At 42.1% G+C, this 19,256-nt stretch overlaps 1 protein-coding gene across 1 annotated transcript; it reads left to right on the top strand.

The window, feature by feature from the left end:
- Nucleotides 1-4,774: 4,774 nt before the first annotated feature.
- On the top strand, nt 4,775-18,104 carry UBE2B (ubiquitin conjugating enzyme E2 B). The gene is made up of 6 exons (XM_081181623.1): nt 4,775-4,971; nt 10,099-10,179; nt 10,902-10,927; nt 15,709-15,798; nt 17,082-17,170; nt 17,538-18,104. The coding sequence occupies exons 1-6, from the start codon at nt 4,928-4,930 to the stop codon at nt 17,664-17,666; spliced, it is 459 nt and encodes a 152-aa protein (XP_081037749.1). The 5' UTR covers nt 4,775-4,927; the 3' UTR covers nt 17,667-18,104.
- The last annotated feature ends 1,152 nt before the right edge of the window (nt 18,105-19,256 follow it).

Here is a 19,256-nt window from a genome sequence, read left to right as displayed (position 1 = left end):
TAAAGCATGCCAGGATGTCTTACATAACCTGAAAAGTCTGCCTCTTAATATCAGATGTACAGGTCTGGTGGTGAGATGGTAATTTATTCAGTGACAATGTAGTATATTAACATGGCATATGCCTAGAAACGGCTTGTTATTGCTGTTATAAGAATTCTAAGGTCTCAAATATAAATTAAATGTTCAAAACTTTACAAGGCAAACACATACATATGTATATAAACCACATGTCTGAAATAGTACAAGAGAGCAATCCTGAAGCCATTTTGACTCTCCCAAATTGTCCTCAAATATTTCTCTGCAAGGAGGAAGAAAATGGGAAAACCTCCCCACTGTCTTTTGCTTACAAATCCTGTCTTGAGGGCATATTTGTGTATGAATAGGGTGAGCCTGTGACCTGCATACAGAAACCAAAGTATTAACCATCACAAAAGAATGACCAGACTGCCCAGGTAATGCAATCAGTGACTATTATCAGGTACCCTGGCTGACAGGATTTCTGCTATAGACCGCCTCCTGTGATGTATGTATGATGTTTTAGGGGGTAGTCTTGGGCTACAGGGTGGGCAATTTCAAAAGTATATGTGCACCATTCTTCTGGGTTCTCTCCTCCCTCCTTTGTATGGTGAGTGGGGACCCTGTTGCAACAGTTTAATAAAGATCAAGCTTACTATCTGCTTTGCTTTTCAATATACTCTGGTCAGCCTCTGTTATTTTCTCCTATGGATAGGGAACCCACTTAAAGACTCTATACGGGCTCTTGGATACCCCATAAGGGAAAAGGAGCAGTTTTTTCTTATAATATTACTTTATTTCATTGCTGAGCCATGGATCAATCTGAGTCCTCAGAAATACGGTACCTTTTGTTGCATTTTGGGCGACAATTGCCCTCTTTAAAATCCTCTCCCGTTTGCCAGTTGTGTATATAAAGCCTGTTTGCCTGGTCTCTCTTCATTTCTAACTTGTGGTTCACTCCAATCTTCTCTAGAGGGTGTGTCTTAACCAGAAGGACCAATGTGACTCATGATAACAGATGTAGGGAAAACGTGTCTTTGAGGACCAATAATTATATTGCTTCACCCATCCCCAGGGTTCCCATCACCAATGGCCCTGATGCTGCCAGTGACACCAGAAGCAGATGCCTCCCTCATTTCATGGCGGCAGCTTTTCAATGCCTTCCCCCAGACTTCCACACCACACAATGCCATTTTCACAGCTGACAAGAATCCTGTATAAGTTAAAATAAAAAAATTCCTTCCTGTAGCACCTTAAAGACCAACTAAGTTAGTTCTTGGTATAAGCTTTCGTGTGCATGCACACTTCTTCAGATACACTGAAACAGAAGTTGCCAGATCCTTCTATTTCAGTTTATCTAGTTCTGTTTCAGTGTATCTGAAGAAGTGTGCATGCACACGAAAGCTCATACCAAGAACTAACTTAGTTGGTCTTAAAGGTGCTACAGGAAGGAATTTTTTTTATTTTGACTATGGCAGACCAACACAGCTACCTATCTGTACCTGTATAAGTTGTAACACTGCCGCCACTGCCATCAAAGGACACAGCTAAGGCATGAGGGTTGGGAGGAGGCCTGCTGTCACAGGTATTCAATGGCAGCACTTCTCCAATATGCGGCAATACTTGCTGTCTGCTTCAACAGGAATCCTGTTGCTGTACCATGCAGATAGATAGACATAAAAATTGCAAAAAGTGATTACAGTATAGAAAATCTAATGGTCAGTGACGATGAGAATTGTAGTCCACCAACATCTGGGGGATACCCCGTTAGCTACCACTGCTTAGTTTATTTTGAACTATGGTTTAATGCAACATTTTTAACAGGGCCAGTGAATACTATATAATGTTTTGACTACATGGAAACAGTTTTTGACTTGCATGGTGGTACTTTGTCAATGCACTGCCCTCTGGCTTGGTATGAGATTATTCTACACTAGCCGTCAGTTCCTGCATACCAATTTATTTCATACCCACTGGGACTTCACAACTCAGTTATTCTTGCCTTTGGAAGAGCCAGGTTATAATACTGACTCCCTGAATTGCATCTACAATTTCATGAACATTGCTTCTGACAACAACAATCATAAACCTTTTACAGTATGCTCCCAAATCCACTTATGGAGGTGTAATTGCATTTAGGATTGATTTCCACCATTGTGATAACTACATTTTAAATGGCGCCACTTCCTTACAATCTACCTAGCTCCTACACTTCCAGCACTCCCCCACCTGCTTTGAGTTCCTAAACAAAGCACTTGGCCTTCTTCTAGCAACAGGTTAGCTCCATCCTGAGTTAACTGGATCTGCAGCATAGCCTATAGCCTATGTGAATTACTTCCAAATAATGCACTTTAGACAGAGATGCCAGATTCCAATATTGAAATAAACTAATCTTCACAGCCTGTTTCATTCGCATCATTCACTTGAAAATCAGTGCTTGCAATCTTATGCTCAATCTTACTCAGAAGTAAGACTAATTAAGTACAAAGGAGCTTAATCCCATGTAAATGGATACAGGATTGCAGTCTAAAGCATTGGATACCAAATGGGATTTACTCTGGAGTACACATGCAAAGGATTGCATTGCACTATACATGTTAATTTTTAATTAAATACTGGGACTTTAGAAACACAAAAAGTACTGGATCAAAATAATCAGGACAGTTAAAATGCCATATCCAGTCTTCTTCTCTCCCCCACTCCAATGTAAGATGATTTGTAGCTACAGGACAAACTAGAAAAAGATAACAGCCAGTCAAATGGGATTTTTTATTTTAAAAAGCACTGGGCAGCATCTGACACTTTGGAATTAATCTGGACCAAAATCAGATGCTATCACTTCTTCAGTGAGGAAGCAATAGTTTATGTGGTGGCAACTATGTAAAAGAACCTACATAACCAGAAAATTAAATTAGTATGATTATGGTGTTGTTGCTTTTTGGAATCAACAAGGTTAATTATGTTTTGACTTATTATTCTCAGTAAAAAAACAATACAGTAATCCAATCTGAAACCTTACCAAATGAATCATACTATACATTGTTGAATAAAGAATTACATCATGCCACAAATAGAAAAAAGTTTCACTTAAGTGAAAAAGGTTAATAACTGCAATAACATATTAAGGCTGCAATCCTATTGCACAAGCCTGTTGCGCCAGAAGCAGCTTAATCATGCTGGCCACATGACCTGGAAAAACTGTCTGCGGACAAACACCGGCTCCCTCGGCCTGTAAAGCGAGATGAGCGCCGCAACCCCAGAGTCTGCTGCTGGACTTAACTGTCAGGGGTCCTTTACCTTTAACCATGTATACTAAGAAGTAAGTCCTATTTAATTCCATCAGCATTACTTCCAGATAAGTGGAGCTGGGATCATAGCCTTCATCTGCTCTCAAATGTGCATAGGTTTGCATCTTTAGACTGTGATCCTGAAGGAGCCCATTTATATAAAGTCAAGGTTTTAAGGCTGCAATGCTTACCAGGATGTAAATCCTGCTGAACTGATTGACCATTTCTAAGTAAATGTGCTGATGACTGGAGTCTATTATCTACAACCATCTGCACTAATTATTTAGGAGAAACACAATCCACTGAACTGAGTGGACCTTATATTCAGAAAACATTTATAGGTCATGTGTAGATCAAGGTTCTAAAACGAAGAATGGAAGAGATTCCTTTCCCCCATAAAGAATATTGTAAAGTTATGGTGTCTGAAATCAGGAACTAGACCCTCATATGATAGTTTCTGAAATAAGGAGCACCTATCCCATACTATTTACTCAGGTTTTTTTAAACGTGTTATCTCACTCTGGGCCTCTGACTTTTTAAATGAGTTTAGAATATGTTTTAGGGTATGTTTGTTTTTAAACTAGCAGTAGTTTTTATTGCTCTATACTGTATTTTAATGTTGTTGTTTTGTATTTTGCTTTGAGAGTTGCAACGCGAATTTCTGCTATACAGCAGCTATAGAAATGTAAAAAATCTTGTTGGATAAGTCTGTATTCAGACCAACCAAAAAGCCACGAAATTGTGGCAGGTGTTCCGAGTTATTCACAATCCTCCATCAAGATAAGATTTGTGACAGGCGAAAAATAAAAATACCGAAAAACGTACAAACGGGAGGCTAAAATGTTGCAGCATACGGTCAGTTTAAGAACCAAGCTTAAGATGGGTTTATTTTTGCTTTACATTTTGGCTGGCTCCAATAAAGGCATTTCCTCAACTTTGGATTTTAGATAAACAAGGCTACCTTTGCACTTTTATATAAGGATGTACAGTAGTTGGTTAACAGTGCAACCCAAACCATTTCTACTTCGGAGAAAATTCAAAAGGGTAAGTAGAGCTAGGGCGCTAGCCTTAGCTAAGTAATAAACAACGATATTGTGACAGCTAAGAAATAAAGGGAACAATGATTTCCCGAAAAAACACCGTCACCACACTCTTTGACAACTCAACGCCTCCTGCCCGCGCCGAGGCACACGCACAGCAGCCGCTGCTCCGCCTTCGAAGGCTCCTGTAGGCGAACTCTGCAAAATATATCCGCGCAGCAACCCGTGCCCTGCTGGAGGACAGGAGAGCCAATCATCATGCAGGGCGACACCCTCGCGCTCAGAGAGCGAGCGAGAGAGAGAGAAGCCTTCTCACCCCCTTCAGGTCGGCGCAGTGGTACATCCCTAAGGCGTTCTGGGTCCCCTCCCCAAGCAGGCGCAGTGGTACAGCCGCGAAGGGCGGCTGGTTCCCTCCCCCACCGGCGGAGGGAGACGCCATTGCGGAGTTGTTTGTGAAGCAGGAGAGCGAGAGCAGGCGGCTGCCGGGGAGGGAGACGTCGGCGTTGCCAGCGGTGCTGAGGCCTTTTTTGGGGAGGTGGGGAGGCCCGAGGATTCATTTGGCAGCCGAGAGGAGCGGGGAGCATCATGTCCACCCCAGCTAGGCGGAGGCTAATGAGAGATTTCAAGAGGTAAGCGCTCTTCCCCCTTCCTTCCTCCTCCCAAGAGCTCTGGCTGCTTCCCAGGGCCGGAATGCGCCCCCTCCCTCCCGCCTTCTCTGGAGGAAGGGGGTCTCCCCCCCGGACTTGGGGACCCCCTTGTGAGAGCCTAGCTGCTCACCTTTGCTTTTTGCCCTTCCAAAGGAGCTGGGGGGGCTTTCTGTGTTTAGGGCGGAGGGGAAGAAGAACTCTAGATTTTGCCTGCCCTTCTCTACCCAAAAAAACCCAACCTGCTGGGAGGACAAAGAGTTCAAGAGTTTCCACTTCCTCCCCTCGAAAAGATCTGCCCTTGCCCCGCACCCAGGCTGCCCCCCACCCTCCCTCCTTCCCCTTCCTCCTCTGTTAAGAAGAAGAAAGTCAAGGTGCTTCTATAAGAACAAGGGTTGTGCTAGACAAAAGACTTAAGAAGCTTGCTGGGGTTTTTCCCTCTTCTCTCTTTAAACCAACCCCCCTCCCCAAATAAGAGAGGCCAAACTGATTCGAGAGACCATTCCCCCCCTTTTTTTTTTTTGCTTTGACGCCCCTTTGTAGAATACTTGTCTTGTTGATATAAGGGAGTTGGATTGAAATAGACTGGATTGACCACGTCACAGGAACAGATGAAGGCCCCCCCCCCAACTCGGGAATGACCTAGGGAGCCAGTTTGTTTATAGCATGGGACGTTATGCAAAATAGTGATTAGGTCACTGGTTTTAAGAAGTCGCCTCTTACCTGGTTTTTTTTTCCTATCCTGCACCCACCCCCACCCCTCCAAGTACTCAGCATGCAAGCTGCCTTTGGGGGTTTGCCGAGTGTGAAAACGGGTTTGTTACATAAAAGCCACAGTAAATGGTATGCCCAAGAAATGATTTTCAACGGTTTTCTTTTCTTTTTAAGGAAGGAAACTGGTAGGCCACAGAGCTGTATTAAATGCAAGCTTTGTTATTTCCGTTTAATAGAATTTTTCTATGCTCTTCATCCACTGATCCCAAAGCATCTTGCCAATGTGATGCTTCAAAAATAAAAGAAGCCATTGTCACAGCCTCAGGTTACCCAGTGAGCCAGCAGTGGAGCTGTAAATAAAACTCCTTCCAGTCCAGTGTCCCCCTCTTTCCTTTAGCTATGTTGAATCTTTTAATCCCCAAGGATCTGCTCCAGAGTAGAGTTTCAGTGCATTTGGTATTCACTCTACTCTGTTCCCTTATGACTTGGACTTATGCAGAGAGAATTGGTATATGAATTATTTCTCAGAAATGTAAACTCTTTAAAAGGCTGGCCTGTGAAATCCATAGCTTCCTGGGTGGGGGGATAGGGGAAATGGTGGAGAGAAACATTGAATTTTTATTTTTTTGCTATATAACCAGCTGTATTCTTCAAAAGCCGGGAGAATGTTGGCTGTGCTTAAGTGAATGCAATGATTTTAGTCATGGCTTATAGAAAATGCTAACTTTCTCACACTGAAGTTGTTTGTTACTATTACAGTGGAGGCTTGTGTTGTTTCCGTATTTGTTTAGGGCTGCTTCCTATAATTGCTTTTACTGACATCTGGAGGCATCTGTGAAGGTTATGCTGAAGTTGGCAAAATAATGGCCATTTTATTTTCTCAAGCAGGTTGCCAGGAAAGACATCCTATCCAAATATGCTTTTCCTGGCACTGCAAATGGATTCTACAAAGAAACCTGTGCATATTCTATAAAATTACAATATATACATTGTGTACTTAAATATTGTTTAGATAACATTACACAGGAACTATTATAGCATGGATGTTGTTAAGTTGTACAGACAGCTATATGGTCTCCAGCTTTGCTTAAATTTGGAATTAATAGAGGAATAAAGAAACAAAATAATTGTATGAACAGGTGAACATTTTAAGATGGGATCCAGTTGCTGCTGAATTGCCATAGGACTGCAGATAGTTGTATTTCCCCAGTATGGCAAATGTGGTTATGCCATGCCACAGAATGGGTTGGTGCTGTGACACGGGGGCCGTATCCAACAATGCACAAAGCTGTGATCCTGAACTGTTTTCTTGAATGCATTCCACTGAAATCAGCAAGGCTTACTTTGAAATAAATGTATCAGAATTAATTTCAGGAACTGAACTTACTTATACATTCCTCAGTTAAGCTAAGTTTCACTATGGGAACTAGGCCTTTATACTTCCAGGTTAGTTTTAATAACTGTTTTACTGGTTTCACTATACTGACTTAAATTTTAAAATCTGCCCTAAGACAACTTGTGTTGCATCTGGAAAAACATGAAAAATTATGACCCCAGAACCAAGCAATATTTTCACCAAGGCACCAATGTTTTGAAAACTGACACAAAAGTTAGAAAGGTTATGATTAGAAATTAAACTGCACTTAACTTGCTAGTTGTTGATCCCTAGCCTAGACATTTGTTAAACAACTCCACATAACACTATTGATGAAGACATTTTAACTACTGAATGGGGAAATATCTGGCACGAGAAATCTCAAAATGGAATGCGTTTGTTTCAAAGTGCATGCTAGATAGCTGGTTTCACATAGAAACTGGGATTCATGTCAGGAAACACTTAGTTCAAAGCTCACCTCAACTGTTCTAAGTATTCTTGGATAACGTATGTGAAGTGTTTTGAACATTTGAAATTTACCATATAAATGTTGAGTATTTGGCACTCAAGCCATCTGAGTTAAGGAAGGTATATTTTGCTTAAGTCTTATTTCATTTAGGCTGACTTAGTAGTAAATGGCATCCTTGCTCCCTCTAATCTTCAATTAACTCTGTTTGCATGTGAAATCCCAGTCAGGGGTGCAAAATCTTCATAGCTGAAGGCTTTTCACAGCATGGTGTTCATGAAGCTTCAAGAACCAAAGCTATCTCTGAACAGCACATGGGGCTTAATGCTTTTGCTGAGACACTGGCATGCAAGCTGGCTATCATGTAGCAAGAAGTCACGTTCCTTTGCTCTCCAGCCAAGGTTTTAGGTAGCTTGTGCTGTTGACATTAAACTGATTGAACTGAGCATGCTCCAAGAGGAGAGCTGTATAAATGCAGGGTAGTTTTAAGGGCAGGGAACAGTATGTAGACTGACAATGCAGAATGCTGTTAATTTGCTGTTATTCCTAATGCTACTCTGTTGCAAGTCTTCCTTCCCAATACAGTGGTATCTCGGGTTAAGTCCTTAATTCGTTCTGGAGGTCCTTACTTAACCTGAAACTGTTCTTAACCTGAAGCACCACTTTAGCTAATGGGGCCTCCTGCTGCCGCTGCGCTGCCAGAGCCCGATTTCTGTTCTCATCCTGAAGCATAGTTCTTAACATGAAGCACTATTTCTAGGTTAGCGGAGTCTGTAACCTGAAGCGTATGTAACCTGAAGTGTATGTAACCCGAGGTACCACTGTAAATGGAAATGTACTTTTTGATGTGAGGGCTACTGACAGAGAATTATTTCAGTGTCTTAAATCTCTAATTTTCCTCTGCAAAATGTTGCAAACTCTTAAATAAACATGATTAACAGACTATCACTAATACTGCAGTTCTGCTGTAAAAATGTCCGTATACAATACTGGCATAACAAGGCAAGCTCTTGTGTTACATAAAGTAAGTGTGAGGAGGTCATATTTGCCACATGGAAGGAGTTCACTCTGTCTCTTCAGCTTTTCTTTAAGAGATGTCCCTGTATGTAATCCAGCTTGAGAAACGGAGTGACTTTAAAAAAAGATGCATCTTGACCATGTTGGGACTTTTTTTTAAAATGGAGTAACATATGGAGGTGGGTTGAAATGGGCCGGTACAGCACACTCTGAAATCAAATTGTTCCACCAACCAAAATAGAACAGCACTGTCTCACTACAGATATTATTAATGATCATCATTTCTCTCCTGAAAACCCAGATAAAATATATTTCTGTAGTGTACAGAATCTCAAAACCAGAGCAACATAAATAAAATTGAAGCAAAATACATTTAGGAAGCTTAAGTAGAGTCTGGGTCACCTGACAAGGTTATGAAAACTAAATTATTTCCATGGGAAAGCTTGCTGAAATAGTGACATAATAACACAAGTTGGCACCTAAGACTCATTACAGATAATGTCTACTTGCTTTCATTAGGTATAGAGTTCCATAATCCCATGCCATCACTTTAAATTCACAATTTCTTGTTGAGGATAGCCAGGCACCATTTGACAAGTATTAGGTGGCAGGATACAAAGTTCAAGCAGGGATTATGGAATAGGGCAGTATTTGAAGTACACTGGCCTTAGGTTGTTTAGAACTTCATATACTAATAGTAAGACCTTGAAGAAAAATACTCAGCATGTGATAGCCAGTGCAGCTCCCTCAACACAGGTGTTAGTTTGTTGGTAGTCAACACCCAATAGCAACCGGGCTGTGGAATTCTGCACCAGCTGCAGCTTTCATACCAGCCTCACGGGTAGCCCAACATAAAGCGCATTACATTAGTCTATCCTAAAGGTCACCAATGCATGAGCCACCATAGTGGAGCTAACCCACAGCTGACAAACCAGCTGAATCAAGGGTCTTGATTTCGCCTGATGTTTCAGTAATGTTCTGTGTTTCAAACAGGCATAATTTATGGCTTCAGTAGATGCTTGCCAATATGTAAACAAATAACAGTTCATTTTCCGTATAGTTATCTCCAAGCGATGGTCTGAATGCTCATGAGAAGGATGCAGCTTGCTGATAGAGCATCTGTTTGGATGCAGATGGTCGTTGCCTCAGTACCCAGCAATAGCCACCACAAAGCAGATCTCAGGTTGACTACCAACACTACTTACGTGGTGGCATAAGTGAACAGACAAGCTTTGCTTACATCAGGCACCAGAAGTGCTAAGCCTGAGAAAAGATGTGCAAGTGTCCCCAACTCTCCTCCTCTTACAGCTGTAGAAAAGAGGATAATCATCATAGACACCTATACAGAATGCTGGCTGACCATTGAGGAGACAGAAAACCAGATGGGAGGAGGAATGGGTGGAATATCATAAAGGAAGGCATGGCTGGTTGGTTGGTTGGTTGGTTGGTTGGTTGGTTGGTTGGCTGGCTGGCTGGCTGGAATAGTGTGTTTACACTATGGATTTTAATGTCTCCATGCATTCTGCTTTCTTCTTTAAAGGTTACAGGAAGATCCACCCGTGGGGGTCAGTGGTGCACCATCTGAGAACAACATAATGCAATGGAATGCAGTTATTTTTGGGTAAGTGAACCTTACCTTCATTATAAAGGAAATGAATGAATATATTCTAAGTTATTTATTTTCTGTGCCACTTTCACAAATGCTAAATGATGACTGAAACAATTGAGCACGTCATTGGAAACAGATTGTTAAGGGCCCAGTCTTGCACTCGAGAGTATTCAGTTTATCAGGGCAACATGGAACATACGATAGGATTCAACTAATAAGCCCCACCAGTCGAAGCCCATGCAAGGACTTCTGCTAGCTCAGCGGGGCTTCCCCCTCTCCTACCTTGCACACACACATGCCCAAAGTGGGGGTGGGGTCAGGAGAACCCCCTGAACAATATGCAGGGGGAGGGGCACAAATGTTTGTGTTGATGGAGCAATCTGTTTAGCACTAAATTGAATCCCTCTCAAATCATTCTCTTTTAAGCTTTCTTATGATATAGCATGTAATTGTACAAGCATGGCGCTTTTAATTGAGAGTGGAACAAGCTGAGCACTTTGGCTGAAAATTCCAGTGAATGTATTGTCTCAAATTATAGCTTTGCAAGCGAGACTCTTTGCAGAGACACTGCAATATCTAGAGTTTGGGAATCAAATATATTTTCAGTAACACATTTATATACCAAGCTACTGGCTACTGTTTTATGGGAAGCTAAATGGCAGAAAATAGCTTGTGAGTTCTGTTTGTTCATTTACAGTTAAGGAATAATTAATTCGTATTATCTCTCTTTCCAGGCCAGAGGGTACTCCCTTTGAAGATGGTAAGCTTTTAAAACATTTTTTGCTTCTGGTAGCTTTTCTAAAATTTAGAATCTAAGCACAGGAAACTTGCATTATGTTGCCATATGTTACCTGTAATAGTTGTCTGATATTGTTATATTGAGGATAACATTCCAGTTGTAGTAGTAATGCATGTAAGCAAAGGTAAAGGAGCCCTGGACGGTTAAGTCCAGTCAAAGGCAACTTTGGGGTGCAACGCTCATCTCACTTCAGGCCGAGGGAGCTAGCGTTTGTCTGCAAACAGCTTTCCGGGTCATGCGGTAGCATGACTAAACCACATCTGGCACAACAGGACACAGTGACGATTGCCAGAGCACACGAAAACGCCGTTTACCTTCCCGTGGCAGCAGTACCTATTTACCTACTTGCACTGGTATGCTTTCAAATTGCTAGGTTGGCAGAAGCTGGGATAGAGCAATGGGAACTAACCCCATCATGCTTATTCGAACCGCTGACCTTCCAGTTGGGAAGCCCAAGAGGCTTGGTGGTTTAGACCACAGTACCACTTGCTCTCTACCCATAATACATGTAAACCTTGGTAACAAAAACCAACTACCTGTTTTTAAAGCCCATTATTCTTACAGTACCTACTAGCAAGAAGTCCTAGTACTTTAAATCATGTAAATTTACTTGTTTGACCATAAGCCCCTAACAATACTAAGGCTGCAGCCCTAACCCCACACACCTTGGAGTAAGTCACATTGAAGTCAACAAATCTTACTTTTCAGTAGACCTGTTTAGGATTGCACTGTACAATATAAATAAAATCCACTTCGTTAAAAGGGTCTTTTATCATTTAGGTTTGCAGCCCGAGTACACAAAGTGCTAATCAGTCTGATGGTTTCATGAAGTAGGTTGTCACATCCCTAATCTAAAATTGGGTCATCTGGAGGAGTTATAAATTAACCATGACTGACAATTTGGAAATATTTTAATGCTTGAATTTGCAGCTGGTTCTACTGGAGCTCCCTCTGACCGCTCCAAAATTCCTCTCTCCAGGGACAATTGCATATTTGCCAAAATGGAGACTCTGACGTAACAGACAGGGATCCAAAGAAACCCCGAGACCAATTCTGTTTGTTAATTGAAGTTTGGACTTGTATTTCTTGAATAGAACTCCCCCATGACACATGAAAATAGATTTTGAAATTTTGTTGTTCCCTCCCCCCCCCCAAATATTACTGAGCATGCCCAAGACCTTGGCCATCGCTAAAGTAGCTATTTGGCTTTTAGCCACAGTTTCCATCAACAAGGCACTTAGGCATAGAATAAAGCAGTCAGGCATAATTGTTGATGGACAGCTTGGGTGTCTTCCAAATGTGATATTCAACTGGAAAAGAGTGGGCCCACGGGGTGTGTGTGTGTGTGTGTGTGTGTGTGTGTGTGTGTGAGAGAGAGAGAGAGAGAGAGAGAGAGAGAGAGAGTCCCACACAAGGACAGTACCTAAAACCAGACCTTCAGTATGATTTTGAGCTTGTATTCAGTAGAGCCTGCTAAGATTTGGGGAGAAGTTCACATTAGTTCATTCCAACATTTTTCATGCTTTTTTGGTAATGCCTGGCTTTGCCCATGGCACATGATCCTGATTCCTCTTTTGATACTGAAAATAAAAACAACTTTACGTTCCCTTGAACTGATCTGTATATAAAACTGTCTCGGTGAAAATAACCACAGTAAAGTATATGGCTGTTCTTGCAGTGGTTGAAGCAGACTTAAAGCCACCTGTTTATCACTCTCTAGTGTTGTGTCTTGAACAGGTTTTTTTTAAAAAGTTGAAGTGCCAAAATTTTGTGTGGGTGTTTTCCCCCCACCTTTTGTTTCTTTTAAGATCTGTATTGGTCTTATTTAGAATGTATATAAGTGTTTCCTGCAAACTTGTAAGTCTTAATGACCATAGAGCTGTTCTGTCCTCATACTGATTATTCTGGTTCACACTAGAAGGTAAAGTGGATGACTCTTGGGTGTCCTATAAAAAAAATCAGCGGAAGGTTCAACTTTGTAACCTGTTATATTTTGTGTGTGTGTTTTAAACTTGATTCTGTCAGTTGTAGTTGAAAAGGTGGGGCAAAGCAGTTTTTTGTAGAGCTTCCTAGGTTCGAGGCAATTTTTGCTTAGCACCTGTAGTGAAGTAAATGACTACTTGCAAGCTCCAGACACCTGAGGCTCTCATGTATAGCCCAGGGGAACTTGTTAGTACAGGGGAAACACAGGCTGCCATCACAAAAATGACGGCAAATGTTTCTGATAATCTATTTGGTGGTAAGTTGTTTGTCTCTGACCCAGCCCATAGATTCTGTTAGTTTTTGATACCCAGTTGGATGTAATGAAGACTGTCAACTGAACGTTGACGGTTCTCTTTTTTTAAGTGTCCCTTTCTCAATACGAAAAGCACACAAAAGCAGCAAAAAAAGAGGCATGCTTCAAATTACTGCTGAAAATCTAGGTACTGGAAGCCTTAGATTTCTAAGAGAATGTTACTTCTTTCAAAATAAAATTATGGCTGAGGTCAATCGGCCTTGTAGTCCAAAATGTTTGGGGGGCACCAGGTTGCTCCAGAAAAAAAGAAAGAAAAGCACACCTGTACTTACTGTCCTGGGAGCAAGTTTTCTTTTGAAACATTGACATTTTTATACATATAGGCGTGCAACTCCTCATTTGTGTATAGTGCTTCGTCCTCAACTGCCCTGCTTTTTTCCTTTTTGTTTTCTCCAAGGATGTGTTTGACTGTGCTGGATAATTTCAGGCCAATTTACACATTCAGCTTCTGTCCCCACACAGAACACATTCTTATTTTTGGAAACAGTGTGAAATGCATGAGTTCAGATCCTTGAAACGTATCTGTATCTCACATATGTGTGTGTGTGTGTGTGTGTGTGTGTGTGTGTGTGTGTGTGTGTGAAAGAGAGAAGTATCACGCAGTGATCTTGAGCATGGATTTCATGCTGCTTTCTTCACAGAAATACTTTCATTGTAGTAAATGTATAATGTATGAAGACCTGTTCATTAGAACAGCTAATCAGCACCAGCTTAAAATGACTGTTATGTACCGTATTTTTCGCCCCATAAGACGCACCGGCCCATAAGACGCACCTAGATTTTAGGGGGGGAAATGAAGGAAAAAATTTTTATTTCCCCCCCAGGTGCGCTGCGCTACACCAGGAGCTTGGGGCGTGCGGAGCTCAGCGCGCCCCAAGCTTCTGCGTGCCGGCAAGGTCTCCGCTAGCGTGGGACAGCCGGCGCCTCTCCCAGGGCTAGCGGACCCCTGCGCTAATCCAGAAGCTTGGGGCGTGCTGAGGTCAGCGCGCCCCAAGCTTCTGCATGCCGGCAAGCAGTCCGCTGCCGCCCCAAGCCTTGCGCACCCGGCGGGACCTCCTGCCGGGTGCGGGAGGCTTGGGGCGGCAGCGGACTGCTTGCCGGCATGCAGAAGCTTGGGGCGCGCTGACCTCAGCACGCCCCAAGCTTCTAGGTGCGCGCAAGCAGTCCGCTGCCGCCCCAAGCCTTGCGCACCCTGCCTTCAGGGCGCCCGACGCTCCGAGAAGCAGGCTGCTATCCGCAGCCTAGGCAACCCTGTGGGACCTCCCACAGGGCTGCCTGGGCTGCGGAATGGTTCCCGAAGCGTCGGGCGCTCTGCCTTCAGGGCGCTCGACGCTGCGAGAAGCAGGCTGCTATCCGCAGCCTAGGCAGCCCTGTGGGACCTCCCACAGGGCTGCCTGGGCTGCGGAATGGTTCCCGAAGCGTCGGGCGCTCTGCCTTCAGGGCGCTCGACGCTGCGAGAAGCAGGCTGCTATCCGCAGCCTAGGCAGCCCTGTGGGACCTCCCACAGGGCTGCCTGGGCTGCGGAATGGTTCCCGAAGCGTCGGGCGCTCTGCCTTCAGGGCGCTCGACGCTGCGAGAAGCAGGCTGCTATCCGCAGCCTAGGCAGCCCTGTGGGACCTCCCACAGGGCTGCCTGGGCTGCGGAATGGTTCCCGAAGCGTCGGGCGCTCTGCCTTCAGGGCGCTCGACGCTCCGAGAAGCAGGCTGCTATCCGCAGCCTAGGCAACCCTGTGTGACCTCCCACAGGGCTGCCTGGGCGGCGGATATCTTCCTGAAGCCTGGAGAGCGAGAGGGGTCGGTGCGCACCGACCCCTCTCGCTCTTCAAGCTTCAGCGAAAGCCTGCATTCGCCCCATAAGACGCACCCAGATTTTCCCTTCATTTTTGGAGGGGAAAAAGTGCGTCTTATGGGGCGAAAAATACGGTAACTCATAAATATCTGAGCTAAATAGGTTTGCCAGACATTTATCTAACTCCATTTGTGTTTAGTTTTTAATACCAAACCAATGTTACATTTTCAACCTGTGGAAATTCAAAAGGAATATACCTGATTCATCTGCATATTTTTCTACACAGTTTTAGATTCTACTCTTGAGTGGGCTGCTAAGATACTCTTAGGATGCTGATGTTATTTCTATTCATAGCTGTGTACTGCAGCATTTTATTAACTCTAAAAATAATGTTAGACTAAGTGTTTATTTTTATTTCAAGAGTAGTAGCCCTCTTGTTAATCATAAGTGCTTTTGAAATGAATTAGTTTTTCTGCTATATATTTGCGATCTTAAGATGTTTGTAATAGCTTTGTTATATAACTCTAAACTGCCTTATGAGATGGGATACAAATGTATTAAATAAAATGTCATGTTTAGGCTTTTAAAAGCAGATTCATCTACATGATTTGTTCTTGTTTGTTGCCCCCTTTCCGTCCCTTTCTCTCTTTTTTTACAGGTACCTTTAAACTAGTAATAGAATTTTCAGAAGAATATCCAAATAAGCCTCCAACTGTTCGGTTTTTATCAAAAATGTTTCATCCCAATGGTAAGTTTTCATGAAGAATATGTAAAAACCTTAGGTGCAAGCATGTGCCCTCTGACTTTTAACAAAGTTTTAATATCCATATCAATTGCTGAAGGTAATTGTCATGGCAACTACTTAACACAGAAATTCTTCACAGCCTGCAGCTAATACTTTCATTAAAATAATATCTGAACACTGAACAGCCATGTCATACTGGCAATCAGAAAAATAAATGGAAACTAATTAAGTTTAGAAATAGTTTGTTCTATTAGAGACCAATAAAGAACTTCCTGATTAAGGGAATTGCTTTGGAGGGTACAGTGGGGAATGGGGAAAGATCCATTGCATGAGTGGCCGCCTCTGTTGGATCCAGCCCCCTACATCTGCAAAATCCAAAGCCTTAATGAATGTTGCAGCTGGAGCTGTGATCTTCCTTAATATCTGTGCTCCTTTTTGGAAGCTTTCTGTCTCAAAATTTGTTGCTGAATCCTCTGTGTATAGCATATGGCTGCTTCTCTTTTAGGCAAGGAGCTCAGTTGACAGGGAGCAGTATTGACACTGTCCAAGCACTGATTCAATCATTTGACAAGACATCGAGGCCCTGTGTACAATATTTTTGAAGCCTTTCCTCCCATTCTTCCTGTAGCCTAAGCAACTTGCTGTTCATCAGCTGAAGAGTGAGGAGGAATGAGAGATTGTTTTTACTGAGATGTCAAATGTAGCTAGACAATATACACTGTTTTAAAGAGAGACAGCGAGCCTACATGCCCATAATGTGAAGGAGGATTGATCCTCCTTTTGGAGAGGAACTTTTATGTTCCTGCTCAGTGTGTGTAACTAACATACGCATAGAGGAACCCATATATTTTAACTTTGTTAGGAAGATTGGTTAGAGATAAAGTGAGAGGGTTCCTCTTCTATTGCTACAAATCAAAGGAAACCGAACACCTTTCATATAATTATCTTCAGATTTTGCATCGGGATTGTTATGAGTCATGAGTCTCTATCAGCACATTGAACTGCAGAAAAACCCGTCTTGGGAACGAGAATTTCACTTTGATTTTCTTCCTGCCCAAAAGTGAACAATAAATAAATGGATACTACCTCCCAAAATGCCTAGTGACCAGTACTTCTAACCTGTGCCCACACAAGATTAACTGCAGGTTGCCTCATTGGTGAAAAGTTAGTTTGCAATACGCTCTTCTCCTATATATTTTCTGCAGCATGATCTATGCATGTTTATGAAGATTTCAATAATAGTGAAATAATAGTGGCATAATTTTAAAACCTTCTTTTCATTTTAGTATATGCAGATGGTAGCATATGTTTAGATATCCTTCAGAATCGCTGGAGTCCTACGTATGATGTCTCATCTATTTTAACCTCAATTCAGGTAATCTTAGTAAATAACATACTGGTCTTCATAGTAGTCATCTGAGAAGCTGATGGGGAAAATTGCTGATGAAGATTGAGTCCTTTCTATCTTGAGCAATTTATTACAATGAATATTTTGAACTATTTCTAGTAACTGTACAGCTATTTAGGAAGTCATTTTGTCTGAAGTGCTTGTCTAAAGGATTCAGTTATTTTTCTTTTACTGTATCAGTTTAGATGTAATATTAAATGTAAACGTTGCAAGAACGGGGCCTGGGCTTGTTGTAACCCTCAAACATGGCATTCTACTCTGGTTAGATCTCTTCATTTTGATGGCTGCTGCTTTATATTCCACCCCCAATTTTGGCTTCCTTTTCTCTTTCCAGTCGCTGCTTGACGAACCCAATCCAAATAGTCCTGCCAACAGTCAGGCTGCACAACTTTATCAGGAAAACAAGCGTGAATATGAAAAAAGAGTTTCGGCTATTGTTGAACAAAGTTGGAATGATTCATAAGAAATAACTACTTCATTAACCGACATCCTCATAATCATCATGTACAATTTAACTCGCGATAGGAAATGCTATCAGAACTTCTCAAGTGCCACGTTTGACTTGCATACAGATGTGTTTGCAAAAATAAGCCCTTCAGTTTCAAAACTCTAAAAGCTTGTGTACCTTGATTAATGTACTTTCTATTGCATGTTATGACCTAAGTTATTGCTACATAAATTTGTAATATATCCTGTTTGTATTTTTTTCAAAGTGTATAATGTTGGTGTGAAGTTTTCATGACAGAATATACATATTTTGTAAATCTGTACTTTTTTCAAAATATTGAATGCCTTATTTTTGAATTCTTTAGATTTATAAATTGGACAAAAATCACTTAACAGAGTTTTATATATAAAATATTTCATGTAAAGCTGAAATACATAACCTCAGTGCAAGACATTTTTCTGTCACTTCTTTCAAGTTTTCCATGGGCTCACAGATCACTTGCATGCAGATCTAACTACAAAAATACTACAAACTACAAAAAAGATGTAAGATGCCCTCTCATGTGTGCAGTCTAAAATTCTGCCTAGGTACAGTGGTGCCCCGCAAGACGAATGCCTCGCAAGACGGAAAACTCGCTAGATGAAAGAGTTTTCCGTTTTGGAGGTGCTTCGCAAAATGAATCTCCTATGGGCTTGCTTCGCAAGACGAAAATGTCTTGCGAGTTCAAACAAACATCAACAGAACTAAAAAGCCAGATGTTGTGTCTAAGGCCTATATAAATGAAAATGTACTTGCCTGCTGGTGGTAGGTCGTCAAGCCTGGTTGGCCCCTTCCTTTTCCTTGGCAAGGCATTCAAGAGCCTGCGAGCAGCAGGTGAAAAGGTCCTCTTTTTTTTAGTTCCCATCAAATGTGCTTCATATGGTGGAAAATGCAGACTTTCAGATAACACGGTCCCAAGTCATTTAGGACTTCACAGGCCACACAACTCGCACTTTGGATTTTACCTAGAAACAGACTTGCTAGCCTATGAAGTTGTGAAAGCGTGGGAACTGCATGCCCCTGATAGCTGGCCCCCCTCACTGGGTGCAGCATGCAAAACCAACTTGAGCTTCTGAATACTCTTCAAAGATCGTCTCGTGTGGAGTGCCACAGTTGTCCAAATGAGATTTAAGTAAGTTATGTGCTAACGATGGTCTGATACTGCAAGGAACAGGCACAGTTTTTGCACCAACCTTAGCTGTGCAAAAGTGCTGCTGGATGCTGTCAAAACCCACCCAGGCTCGGGGTTGAATGCAAAGGTACACCTAAACTATATCTTCAAAGAGAGTGCAGCCCTATCCAAGGCTGATTGAAAACCCAGCTATCTTACAACCAGCCAGTAGCATTCTGTCCTGTGTGGTTTAAGCTTCAGCTTGCCCTCATTAGGTCTGTTACTGAATCAGGCTTTCATTCAGAACTTGAACAGTTTCCATGGATTTAAACGTAAAAGGTAAAAGTTTTGGGTGCCGTCAGAATGCTGGTGATAGCAAAATTTTGCTGAGTTAAGGTACTTTTATAAAAATAAATAAACATTTCCAGTGTTACATGGTGAGAAATTCAAAACCA

This window comes from Podarcis bocagei, assembly GCF_964188305.1.
Source record: "Podarcis bocagei genome assembly, chromosome: 2".
Taxonomy (NCBI): Eukaryota; Metazoa; Chordata; class Lepidosauria; order Squamata; family Lacertidae; genus Podarcis; species Podarcis bocagei.
The sequence above is the reverse complement of the archived record's forward strand: the minus strand, read 5'-3'. Positions and strand labels throughout refer to the sequence as shown.

Excerpts from the sequence above, each read along its gene's own strand:
- UBE2B (XM_081181623.1), top strand. The coding sequence starts at position 4,928 with ATGTCCACCCCAGCTAGGCGGAGGCTAATGAGAGATTTCAAGAG. Across the intron at positions 15,799-17,081 it reads AAAAATGTTTCATCCCAATG|TATATGCAGATGGTAGCATA; the intron begins GTAAGTTTTCAT and ends TTTTCATTTTAG. Across the intron at positions 17,171-17,537 it reads CTATTTTAACCTCAATTCAG|TCGCTGCTTGACGAACCCAA; the intron begins GTAATCTTAGTA and ends TTCTCTTTCCAG.